The sequence below is a fragment of the Malus domestica genome, chromosome 09, assembly GCF_042453785.1.
Source record: "Malus domestica chromosome 09, GDT2T_hap1".
NCBI lineage: Eukaryota > Viridiplantae > Streptophyta > Magnoliopsida > Rosales > Rosaceae > Malus > Malus domestica.
This window is the reverse complement of record NC_091669.1, coordinates 12,957,430-12,969,183: the sequence shown is the minus strand read 5'-3', so window position 1 is coordinate 12,969,183 and position 11,754 is coordinate 12,957,430. Positions and strand designations below refer to the sequence as shown.

The following is an 11,754-nucleotide window of genomic DNA, read 5'->3' as shown; positions in this document are numbered from 1 at the left end:
CAAATTTCTAACGATGAGCCCTTTGACGACATGTGTATTGGCTTTAAAAACAAAGCTTCAAGTTCAAGTTATAGATGATCTGATTTTTAGAGCTCATGTCCTTTAACTTCTCTCAAGATAAAAGAGTAGGACCAATCAAGGCTTAGAATTTTATCTCAAAAGGTATCGGTGCACTTCATGAATGGTTAATTTTCCGTAAGGGACATTTGGTTCTTATTAGTACAAACGACGATCAGCGGATGCTCACTGGCCTAAAATCAAGTAGCACACAATTCTCAAGCAACACTAGTTTAGTAACATACAAATGACATGCTAGAATCCCAGAAAAAAATTGAAAACAATGCAGAATCCTGCAACCAAATGATATAGTCCTTATACTGATGCAGATATACTACAGCAACCAAAAGGCGAAAAAACTAAACGTGCTTCTTACATAAACAGCAGATCCATTCATAAGCCCGAGCGGCCACAGCATTAAGATCTGGAACACGATCCTCGTTCATCAGTGCTGGAAGAACTGTAAAAGGAGAACAGATTTCAGCTACTATCGCAGTTGACACCGTGGTGCAGACACGCTCTTGCACTTTGAGATTTTTCAGTAGAGTTGCGAGGACATCTTGTGGACCAATGGCTTTGGCAATGCACCCAAAAGTCGTAACAGTAGCTCGCCGGATACCCTTCTTATGAGTCAAAACGTATAGATGAAATATCAGAAAATTGAAACCTCGTGGCTCATTTTGATAAACTTACTCGAAAAACTTTGACGGTGTGAAATGTGCTTTAACCCCAATAACTACGTAGTTTATGGAAATCTGGTTTTTGTTAGTGCAAACCATGAATGCTCATACTCACAGGCATAATGAAAGAAATGCAAGGTAGACACTAATTTAGTGACAAAATGATAACATACTACAGTTGCTGAAAACTTAGTTCGAACTTCTTTTTCTTCATATAGTAAAACCGACCGAGGCTCCTCGACAGTCTCAATGGCAAAAGGAAAGTTCCTCTTAACTTCCATACATCGATAGTAGATCGTACATGAAGTCGGTGTTCTTAGTCTCCAGAGGATGAAACTCCTTGCACCATACAAAAGAGAAACTGAATGAGAAGCCAGACAGAGAGGGCTTAGTCTGCAACATTCCAAGGAATACAAATGCTTAATTAGTTCATTCCGAAGGGCTATGGACAAGGGAAAAGGGTGGGAGACGGGTCTCTCCACAACTTTCCATCTACCAAATCGAGTTTTTTCATCTTCTCCTCGCACCAAAACAGCTGCTCTTTGCTTAGTCTCACCATACGGAGGGTTCTCGACAGAACCTTGGCGTCAATGAGGCTAAACAAAAGCTGAACATCTTCTTGCAACTGCGGCCACGATTTCTTCTTCCAACCTTTCCTCCTTTTTTGCAGTTCCTTTAACTTCATCCATTTCTGCAGCACAAATAGACAAGTTTCACGACATAATATGATCATTTGAAAAGAAATAATAGTTATAGTAATCCAAGGGCAGCACACATATAAAATGTGACCTTTACGCTTCAACCCTAACGGAAAATGCTTGCACCTTCAAATGGTTCACATTGCATTCTCGACAACAGCATAATAATGAGGTTCAGGACACCAGCTTGATATCATTATTAAGACAGATTATTCAAATTTATCATATGAAGCATAACTTAAACAAGTTAGCAGTCTATCTAGGCGTTCCGAACAAACTAGAAAATATCTACAGAAATTTTGAACCCAAAACACACCGGAAGTCATTTGTTGAGAAGATCTATCAGTACCCAAACCACAACAGTTATGGGATACAGAAAATTGGAGAAAGAATTCTATTGTTCGAGGTCTAGTACTCCATCAAATGTTTTATGCATGTTATAAGCATACATGCACACAAAATCCCCAGAAAAGAAATTATGAAGAAACTCACACAAGTAAGAATAAGGCTCCACTCTTCGGCAGGTAAAAAGTAATAAAATTTGAAATTAACACGAATGTAATCAACAAGACCACTTTTATTATAATACTTTGTTATAACTTGCATAAAGATGCTAAGGTGGAAAGACGAAAGAAAAGATATGCTAGAAAAACTACCTTCTCGAGAGAAGATTGAATCTGCTGAAGTGGGGTGGCAGCCTGGTTTTGATTCCCAAACAAGTTAAGAACAGAGCTTGGTTTTTTCTTATCCATCTTCAGGAAAAGCTGGAAAGTGAGGATTGAGGTTTCAATAATCTTGATGAGGTCAGGAGCATGCACCACCGAATCTAATTCTTCCTCATTTCCCTTTTGAATTGGACCTGAACAAATTCATGACACCAAAGTTATTAACATCGTAAACAATGAAATTTACCAACAGGTCTTATTACTATTAGAAAGCTGGGAATTAGTACATCTGAATTTGGTAGTACATGAAACAAGGCTTCTAATTTCATTGCTCGTAACTGAACTTACAACTATAGTAGAGACATCAAATTCCTGATTCTAAACTTTTTGGACTGACACTAGAAGCTTACCTTGTATATTAGGCACCCGCAGTAAATTAGGAAGAAGTCTTTGTGTGCGAGCATAAATTTCAGCCCTGTGGCCCTCCTCAAAAGGTTCATTTTCGATATACCTTTGTAGTAAAACCTGGAACTGTTGAAACTGTTGAGCACTATGGTTGTAACTATTGGGATTTTCAGGTTGGCAAGCGATTAGCTGGTTTAGTTGAGTGTACTGACAGTGCAGTGCCTCCCAAGACAAGCAAAGTTGACCTACATATGATGTCTCGATATCCTGGTACAGATCATTTTCCGGCTGCTGAAGGTGCTCAGTTTCATCATCAGGCTCTTCAATCTTCTTCAAAGAAAGACAGCGAAAAGGGGAGGTAAGCTTCTTAGATGCTGATCGCGGTGATGGGGTCATAGGGGTTTGGATGCCTGTAAGACAACATTTATTTGCAATGACAATCTAAATAATCTGTTTGTACCGAAAAGAAAAACCAAAAAAAAATCTACAGAAACTATCAATCTGCAGTAACCTAACCCCGGAAGCTCAAGAAACAACATATAGACAAATGTATTGTTTCATTTGTACACCAACAAGCCTCAGAAACATCAGCTTATGTACTTTCAAACTGCTCCTACACCTAGAGCTTAACTGAATCAAGTTTCTATAAATTTGAGCTATCCACGTTTGTCTGAAAATTCAACTCTCTGCCAATTATTTGAAAGAGACTAAGCTCAAATCAGATTCACATCTATTTAAACACTGCATACATCTCCTCGTATTTTTACTTATTCTAACCTCCCATATGGCTTGTTGGGCACATAGAACGTTTCTTTTTTTTCTATTTTACCAATGAAGTGGAAAACTTCATATGTATTTCATGGAGGTAGATCCGTATAAAGATGAAACATTTCAAGTTCAAACAGCCAGTCAAAAAGAAGTAAAGTCCTAAAGCTAAAAGTATGCTTTAATTTGAAAAGGTAACAAATTTGAACAAATTACAGCGCTTACCAGTTCCATTAAGATGCTGCGCACTCATCCGTTCAAAGAACAACATCCTCTCCCAGTACTTGTCATATACAGCACCAAAGCCACACCACCATTGCCGGCCTTCTGCCTCTACATCCCTCCACTCGTTAGAGCTTGTTTCACCGGCCTGCTCTTCTTCTTCTTCTTCATCTTCGGGAAATGACTCTTCTTCCGGAATCAACACCATGAAGCTATTCCTTCTCAATTCTTTTAACCTCCGCTTGACCTCCTCCGTTATGAAATCATCATCATCGTCCTCAGCTTCTGCCACAGAATCAGCATTGGCCGACTTACCAAAATCATCACCACTACTCTCCTTGCCGGGTTCCTCCGGCTGTGGCACAGGATTATCCTCTGACACATTTTCCGGGGATGGTTTGTGTGCTTTCCTAAACTTCTTAACTTTGAAGAAATCCATAAATCACAACTTCCTTAACAAATTGGGTTTTCTTCTACCCCGCAAACTTATAAATCTCTCTTTCGTAATCAGCAATTCGAAACTCGAAAATAACACCAACAAAGGAAGTAACTTTGCCAACTAATAACTCTTTTTGTTCCAAGGTCTTTATACACTGAAGGCACAGTGAGATCTACCAGCAGAAAAAGTGCAGATATTTTTTTACTTATGAACAATCAAACCATGAAGTTCTGAAGAAAAATTGATCAACTCTGAGGCAGAATACAATGAGCAAGAAACCCTAGATCTAAGCAGAAGATCTAACAATCCAAGTTTCATTTGCAAGAAAATACAGATCAAGAAATCACCTTTGCTAAAATACTCCCCAAAAACGCCAGAGAGATCAGAACCCACAAAACTTGCTTAAAGATCAGCAGATTTCTCCAACATTTTGCAGTTCCTGGAAGCACATTGCACAAAACCCACCAAAAAAGGAACCCCAAATCATCCAAAAAAAGTTCAACAAGATTTGTTCATTTTCTCCACTGTTGCACTGCTCAAACCCCATATGTTTGGGCTGCACTACAGTAAAAAGCAAGTCCCAGAAGAACAAAGAAGTGCATAAAAAGTACCACGAAATTCCAACTCGTAAAAAGCCCAAAATACTGAAAAGTTTAAACCTTTAGTACCCAAAAGCTAGATCATCACCCATCAAAATCCCAGAAGATCCAGGTGCATCTCTTTCCAACCGAAGCCCCTCAGAAACCCCAAATCTCCAAATGTGGAGAAAAAGAAAAGGGCTTCCAGCTAACAGCCCTGCAACCCAGAAAAGCAAAAAATGTGCAGAGAGAGGAGCGAGTGAGAGCACTGTTTGGGAACAATGCAAAGTGCTTTACCGTGAGCAATAAATTGTTGCATTACCATCTTTTCGCCTTTAAAAAAGTTTCATTAAATGAATTCCCTTTTCCCTTGATTTTATTTGATAAAATGATTTGGGATGATTTAATTTTTAACTTAATGAGCTTCGGTTTTAATCGAAGTGTTGGGTTTTGGAGTTTTGTGGGAAGTGGGAAGAGCTCGAAATTCAAGAGGGTACGCAGGGCGGTGGACACCAGTATTACTAGACACTTCTGTCAGGCCCTCGTACAGAGAATAATAATTTTAATTTTGTCCTAAACACGCCAGCTCTCCGCTAAAAAAGCCGCGCAAAAGTGGGTTTAATTTGTGCATCGAGGAGGTCGTGAAATTACATATTTACCCTCGTTCGCTTTACAAAAATGGGCATCCTTTCATTTCATGCCCCTTTTTGACATGAGAAAAAAAATATTGTGGTGAATTTGATATGAAGTGAAAGCGTATGGTAATTTGACTGTCGGTGAATTAGTCAACTCCCAGTCAATAAAAGGAAAAGGCAAACTAAAAATTTGAAACATGCGTTGTTATGTATTTATTGGAGAGATTTTCTTTTGCAATCAGTTCTAATAGTGTTATTTACTAAATTAATGTTTGTTACGTGTTAAAATTGTAAGTTACACATATAACACAAGCTTCACACGTGATGAATTTGTATCAGTGTTTTTCGTTCCATTGAGATTGATTGGGTTTGTGCAATAAAAGGTTATGTTCATTCCAATTTCATGCCAAGAGCATGGTGTATTAGAATTTTATGAGTAATGGGCTACATTCATGTGATTAACTCATCTCATGAAATATGTGCTTGTTTAGGAAAGAAATAACTCGAATTGACAATTTAATTGAAAATGGACCAACAAAGATATGGCAACACATATCATGTGCACAAAACTTTCATTAAGATATCGGAGGAAGAACTAAAAAATCACACTACATCCTTAACATGTTCTAACTAGATAAACGCATTGCATCCTTAACATGTTATAACTAGTAATACTAAAGAACCGTAATGATTTATCTTTTAGTTTGATATTCAATATTGTCATTGATCCATGACTTACAATGTTGGCCCTAAGATTTTTGTGAACCCAGGCGAGTTATTAAAAAGGGCCGTTGAGTGAGAGCAACATTACGACGAATCTGAAGACTGAGAGTCTGGCACCTAGGGTTTATAGGTTAGGTTGGAAATCAACCCAAAAAGAATTATACTTGCTTTCTATGGAAATCAACCCAAAAAGAATTATACTTGCTTTCTATGCTTCTATTGGTTTATTTTTTTTTAATTCTCTTGATCATTTGGGTAAAGCATGGTATAGGTAAATGTCATAGATAATGAATTTATCTCTTACTTGTATTACTCTTTTTTTAATAGTATCTTCTATAATAAAGTGATGGATTCAGAACAAATAAAACATATTTTTGGACATGTTTATACATATTTGAACCTAAAGAAATTTGGTTACTAAAGAAAAGAATACAATTGCATCGACTTGTTTTCTATTTATCATACTCCAACATAAATTCTTTTGTAAGAGCTCCCTTGATCGGGAGTTTTAGGCGGCGTCTATTCCAATTACCCTGAGTACCGACCCTAATGATATATTCAACAATTGTTCTTCTATAATAATTACCATTACCACAAACTCAGTTTGAAAGCCTAAACATGTGCTATGAGTGAGCGAATTGCAGCGTCCAACCCATCATGAATATTATGCCTCATTTGTTCATCTGGCTGGTGGAAGCTTTTGAAGTGATGACCTTTTCTCAAGCTGCATTTTCCAACATATGTAGTTAGAGAGACACTCTCCACTTAGTGAGCATCCTCACCGGATCCTTTTTGTGAGAATCCCAAGGATTCTCAAATCACATATGTTCATCATGCGGTCATAAATTATTGTAATTTTTTTTATTTAAAATTGAATATAAATAGTACCTGACGAAAACTGATCGCATAATGTATGATAAATGAATGCGATTGGAGGATCCGGCAAAGATCCTCTCTCCACTTCCATCCAACAAGATCCTGTCCGGATCATTTTGGTGAGGATCCCGATGATCCGTAAATCGTGTTTGTTCATCGTACATCGTGTGATTAGTTTTTGTTAGGTATTGTTTGTATTTAATTTTAAATAAAAAAATTAAAATATTTTCTAACCGCACGATATTCAATGAACATATATGATTCTCTAATCTCCGAAATTCTCACAAAGAGAATTCAGCGAGGATCCGGATTCCACTTCCATAACCCTAGTTTGGAGAAAAATCAGCTTTTCGTAGCTCCCAATAAACAAAAAGTGGAGAGAAAATGGACTCCTCCAATTGAGGCCACGAAATAAAGTTTTTGTTTGAATTAGAAATCTTTTCTACAACGCTCTCATATTTATATTTATATATATAACCGATCATATGCTAAGATGAGTATTCGGTTGGTAATTCAAGTTTGATAATACAAAGACAATATGAGAGATAATTATTTGTGTGATTTCTACATCGATCAATTAAAACATTCGAGGTCTATGCACCGTCTCAAATCACTCATATCTCAAAATCAGGTGATTATATTTATGTTATTATTTAGGGTTTTCTTATTATAAATTCATGTATATGCTATGGTTGCAAATTCATGTGAAATTTTACACAGGCTAATGAAAATTTTATTCAATTAAAAATCAGGCAAACAGTGGATTTAGAGAGTTGCTATTAACATTTAAAAAAAAATTATTCTACATTCTACATATGTGGAAATATGACGAGAAAATGCACTTAAACCATGTCCAATGGTTGGATTAAAGCTTAAAATTTAAGCTTTAACCTACCCAAGCCATTTGAAATCACTAGGTTTAATAACCCATGAGGGAAGATTTATGGGCCATATTACACCCAAGAATAATGACACACCCCGTCCCGAAGGAGGGCATGCTGGTCGTCACGTGAGAGTGACGTAACCATTTGCACAGTACGGAAGCTTTAAGATACAATTTATAAGTTGATACACCCGAAGGGAGTCCTAATTTTGTCCAATCTGTCAGAACACCGTCGAATTCCTCGTAGCCACCACACCTCAGCTATTCTTTAACCTGGAGGGGCGCAAAACCAAAATTGAGTGGGTCAGTAAAACAATTCTTTTCAAATCCAATTTTTTCTCAAAGCATTGTAACCCCTCTCCGTAAAACCTGTATACTTTCCCAGAAATGTAAAATATAAATATACATATATATTCTCAAAACTTCATTTTTACTATCTCAACATTTTTCTTTATCAATCATGCCATGCCATGTCTAATTCAACAGTTAAGTATGGATGCATCAACAATAATCATATCAGGTACAAGAAAGTAATCAACCGGAGGCCCTCTAATAGCCCTGTACGGTTGAACCTAGAGCTCAAAATCTATCATTCTCACACTCTGCCGGAGTCACTCCGCGTGACCTGTACGGCTTTCTGCACATAAGTTACACTCTAGTGCTTCTCATAATCATCTGTGCACATAATCTAAGGTCACCCACCAGTCGGAATCTCACTAACACTCTCGCGACTGGCCTGTCGTACCCACTCCGCGTGGACTGTACGACTAGCATCTACTTGGATCCAAGGCGAGCGTGCGATGCGGTGAATACTATAAGCACTAAACTATGGTGCAGGGTTTGAGCTCAATATACATCAACATCATCATAACAGAAATAAATACTCACATGTGCGTCCACCGCACCATTTCATACATATGCATCATAAATCAATTCTTACCTGTGCGTCCACCGCACCAATTCATACATATGCATCATATATTAATTCATGCATGGCATTTCAACTCACATTTCTATATACTTTTCATATCAATTCTATGCATGGTATTTCACTTCCCGTTTTTCCACATAACTCATATGCATTTCATTTTAAATATATTTTCATTTCAATTCAATTTCTGGGAAACGTCAAGTATATATATATACGGAAAACAAAACTGCCCACTCACCTGGAGTTCGTCCAACAACTCCCTAGCACCACACATCAAGGCGTCACGACGATCGCCGCCTAGAATAGTAATCAAATCCAAGCTCAGAATTCATATCGATAGAATATATAACTTATATAAAATACGTCACTACGTAGTTCGATCCGGAAGATCTGCCACTCAGATTTTAAATCCATAACTTCCAGAGGTCCACATTATACCTCTAGGACAACATCCTAAAATTTCATTACCATCCAACGGTCGGATCTCCGTCAATTTCCAAAACTAAGTGACGGTTAACATTTTATATTATGGACTTACAATTCCAATTCTGGAAGATCCGTAACTCGGATTCCCAATCCGTAAGTTCCAATAATCCTCAAATATTACGTATTACAACGTATCAAAGTTTGGTGACGATCCAACGGTCGGATCATCAATTCACATTTTCACCAAAACTATAAAACGTTATTCGAACACCTAACCAACAATCCTTAATAACTTTCTCATACGGTGCTCAAATTGGGTATATGAATATACCACGGTGATCTACTCGACGTCACGGACGTCGACATATTTTTAAAATAATTTTATTTTTATTTATTTTTTACTGTAGCACCTTCTTCTTCCTTGGGTCGCCGGACTGGTTTTTCCGGCGGCCGTTTTCCGGGCAGTTTTTCAAATTGCCATAACTTTGTCATTTCTCAACGAAATCAAGTGATTCAAAAATGAGAGTTGTAGCCCTTGAAGAGACAAAGAGAATGGTACCTTGCACAACACCTAGTTCGCCGTGGTTTTGCCGGAAACTGCCTCGAAAGCCTCGGAGGTCGCCGGAAACTGGGTATTTTTCAAATGAGTATAACTTCTTCAATACTCAACGAAATTGAGTGAAACAAAAAGGAAAGTTGTTGTACTTGACGAGACGAAGAGATTGATACCTACCTCAACTCCTAACTCTCTGGGGATTCGCCAGAAAATGCCTCGAAAGCTCCGGCCAAACTTTGAACTTGTCGATCTCCGTGTTCTTACGTCCAAAAACTTCCAACGAAGCACTCCGAGCTTCGTGGGAACCTCCTAGAGCTCCCTATGATCTTAGTTTGGCCTAAAAATCAACAAATACAAAGTTCATGAATAGTGTCATTTCACGGGCTTGAGTTTTCTACGTGAAATCGTGGGAAACCTTACCTGAAAACAATACCAATGTGTTCGTATGGTCCTCACGAACATGATGGTACCTTCCTCATCCTGAAACTGTGAAGTTTTCGAGAGCCTTGGTGTTTGTCCGAGAGTTTGAGAGAGAATGAGGGAGTGTGAGAGTGACTGAGGGAGAGATGAGGAAGAGAGAGAGAAGGAGACAACAAAACGGGAAATGGGGAAGGATTTCAGGAGGTAGGACCCTACATAAAGTCCAAATACAAAATATTAACACATACAATAATAAATCTAACCCTAGTTTAGGATGTTTTTAGGTAAAACAAATACCAAATTTACGCACCTTAATCTCGTTTAAGGGCGTTTCTGTAATTTCACGTCCTCGGAGTTTATAATTCCGGGACGGGCTGTGACAATCTCCCCTCCTTATAGAATTTCGTCCCCGAAATTCTAGCCACCAACCAACCCATCAAAACTCATAAAATAGCCTCGGATACATACCTCTCATCCGTTCTTCCGTCTCCCAAGTAGTTTCTTCCGCTGAATGGTTCATCCACAATACTTTTACCACTTACTCTGTCTTAATTCTCAGGACCTTCTTTTTCCAATCCAAAGTCATCCTTGGTTCCTTATCAAGTCGAATCCAATTTAATTCTCAATAGTTGCACCAGAATTCCATGAGACGACTCTGCCACCTAGTGACAACGCATCGAACACAAAATACATTAAGTACCTTAGCCAACTCTGAAGACATCACCACTTGTATGCAACTTCATCGATTCCTTTAATGATCAAAACGGTCTGATGTGTTTAAATCTTATCTTGTCTACTTTCCAAATCTTACTATTTCTTTTCATGAAGAAATTTCCAAAAATATAAAATCATCTACGTTATACACTCGATTAGTGGCATACCCATCTGTTAATCTCTTTTGTCATTCCTGGCTACTTTCAGGTTAACTTACTCACCTGAATATTTTGAGGAGACTCATCCATAGTCTCAGGGCCCGCAAGAACTCTTTTGTCAACTTTTGTCCAACACAAAGGTGTACTATAAGGTAATTTGGTAACCAAGCTTCTTGTACGCTATCCAAAACTTAGAAGTAACCAACATACCCAAAAACTTAACATTGTATATCGTCAAAATTGCTTTCTTTAATTCCACATAATTTGGCACATACGTCCCATTCTCTTGCATAAACATACCATCCAATTCTGCCTCGGTTAATTCTTGAATTCCTTCGTCAAGCATTTGAGTCTCGAGTACGACCTTACCAAATAGGCCTAACTTGAAATTTAACAAGTATAACTTCTTCTCGATCTTCCATTCTTAATTTTTCTTCCGTTGGTTTCAATCCATAAGATGATACTCTTGGCAAATGTGCCAGACATTAATCTTACTGTAGTCTTCTCACCAAATGCTTCAGCTAGAACAAACTTTACGATCACCCTGATCGTACAATCATGTTCATTAAGCAATTCAATCCACCTTTGTTGCCTCATATCAAAATCCTTCCAAGTAATGGATATTGAAGACTTTTTGGATTCGTAAAAAAAAAATCTTGCATTCCCACTAAAATATAATGTCTCCATAACTTCACAGCAAGAATGGTAATTGTGACTTCCAAATCACCAGTAGGGTAATTCATCTCATTAGGTTCCATTTGTCGTGAAACATATTCAATCACCCTAACATTTGCATCAATACATCTCCAAGAATATTTAATGTACCATCACCATAAACCAATAATTACCGCTATCTTCTGGGATTACTAAAATACGTGCATGAGTGAGGAAATACTTCAGTTGTTGAATCCTTTGCTCACAAT

At 37.8% G+C, this 11,754-nt stretch overlaps 1 protein-coding gene and 1 long non-coding RNA gene across 3 annotated transcripts; both read right to left on the bottom strand.

Annotated features, from left to right (window-relative positions):
* Positions 1 to 926: 926 nt before the first annotated feature.
* LOC103443351 (uncharacterized) lies at positions 927 to 5,104 on the bottom strand. Of its 2 annotated transcripts, XM_029108233.2 has the most exons (5): positions 4,279 to 4,996; positions 3,496 to 4,103; positions 2,511 to 2,915; positions 2,092 to 2,294; positions 927 to 1,428 (listed from the first exon to the last, which is right to left on the bottom strand). In XM_029108233.2, the coding sequence occupies exons 2-5, from the start codon at positions 3,929 to 3,931 to the stop codon at positions 1,180 to 1,182; spliced, it is 1,293 nt and encodes a 430-aa protein (XP_028964066.1). In that variant the 5' UTR covers positions 3,932 to 4,103; positions 4,279 to 4,996; the 3' UTR covers positions 927 to 1,179. The 2 variants fall into 2 exon arrangements, with proteins under 2 accessions (XP_028964066.1, XP_008380403.2); XM_008382181.4 differs by having other exon boundaries at positions 3,496 to 5,104.
* A 2,729-nt stretch (positions 5,105 to 7,833) lies between these two features.
* On the bottom strand, positions 7,834 to 8,866 carry LOC139188115 (uncharacterized). Its single transcript, XR_011571294.1, has 2 exons — positions 8,796 to 8,866; positions 7,834 to 7,899 (listed from the first exon to the last, which is right to left on the bottom strand). It is a non-coding gene; the product is annotated as an uncharacterized lncRNA (long non-coding RNA).
* Positions 8,867 to 11,754: the final 2,888 nt, after the last annotated feature.

Coding starts and splice junctions, on each gene's coding strand:
- LOC103443351 (XM_008382181.4), bottom strand. CDS start 3,931: ATGGATTTCTTCAAAGTTAAGAAGTTTAGGAAAGCACACAAACCATCC. Junction 2,916..3,495: donor GCAGCATCTTAATGGAACTG/GTAAGCGCTGTA, acceptor GTTGTCTTACAG/GCATCCAAACCCCTATGACC. Junction 2,295..2,510: donor GCGGGTGCCTAATATACAAG/GTAAGCTTCTAG, acceptor GAATTTGTTCAG/GTCCAATTCAAAAGGGAAAT.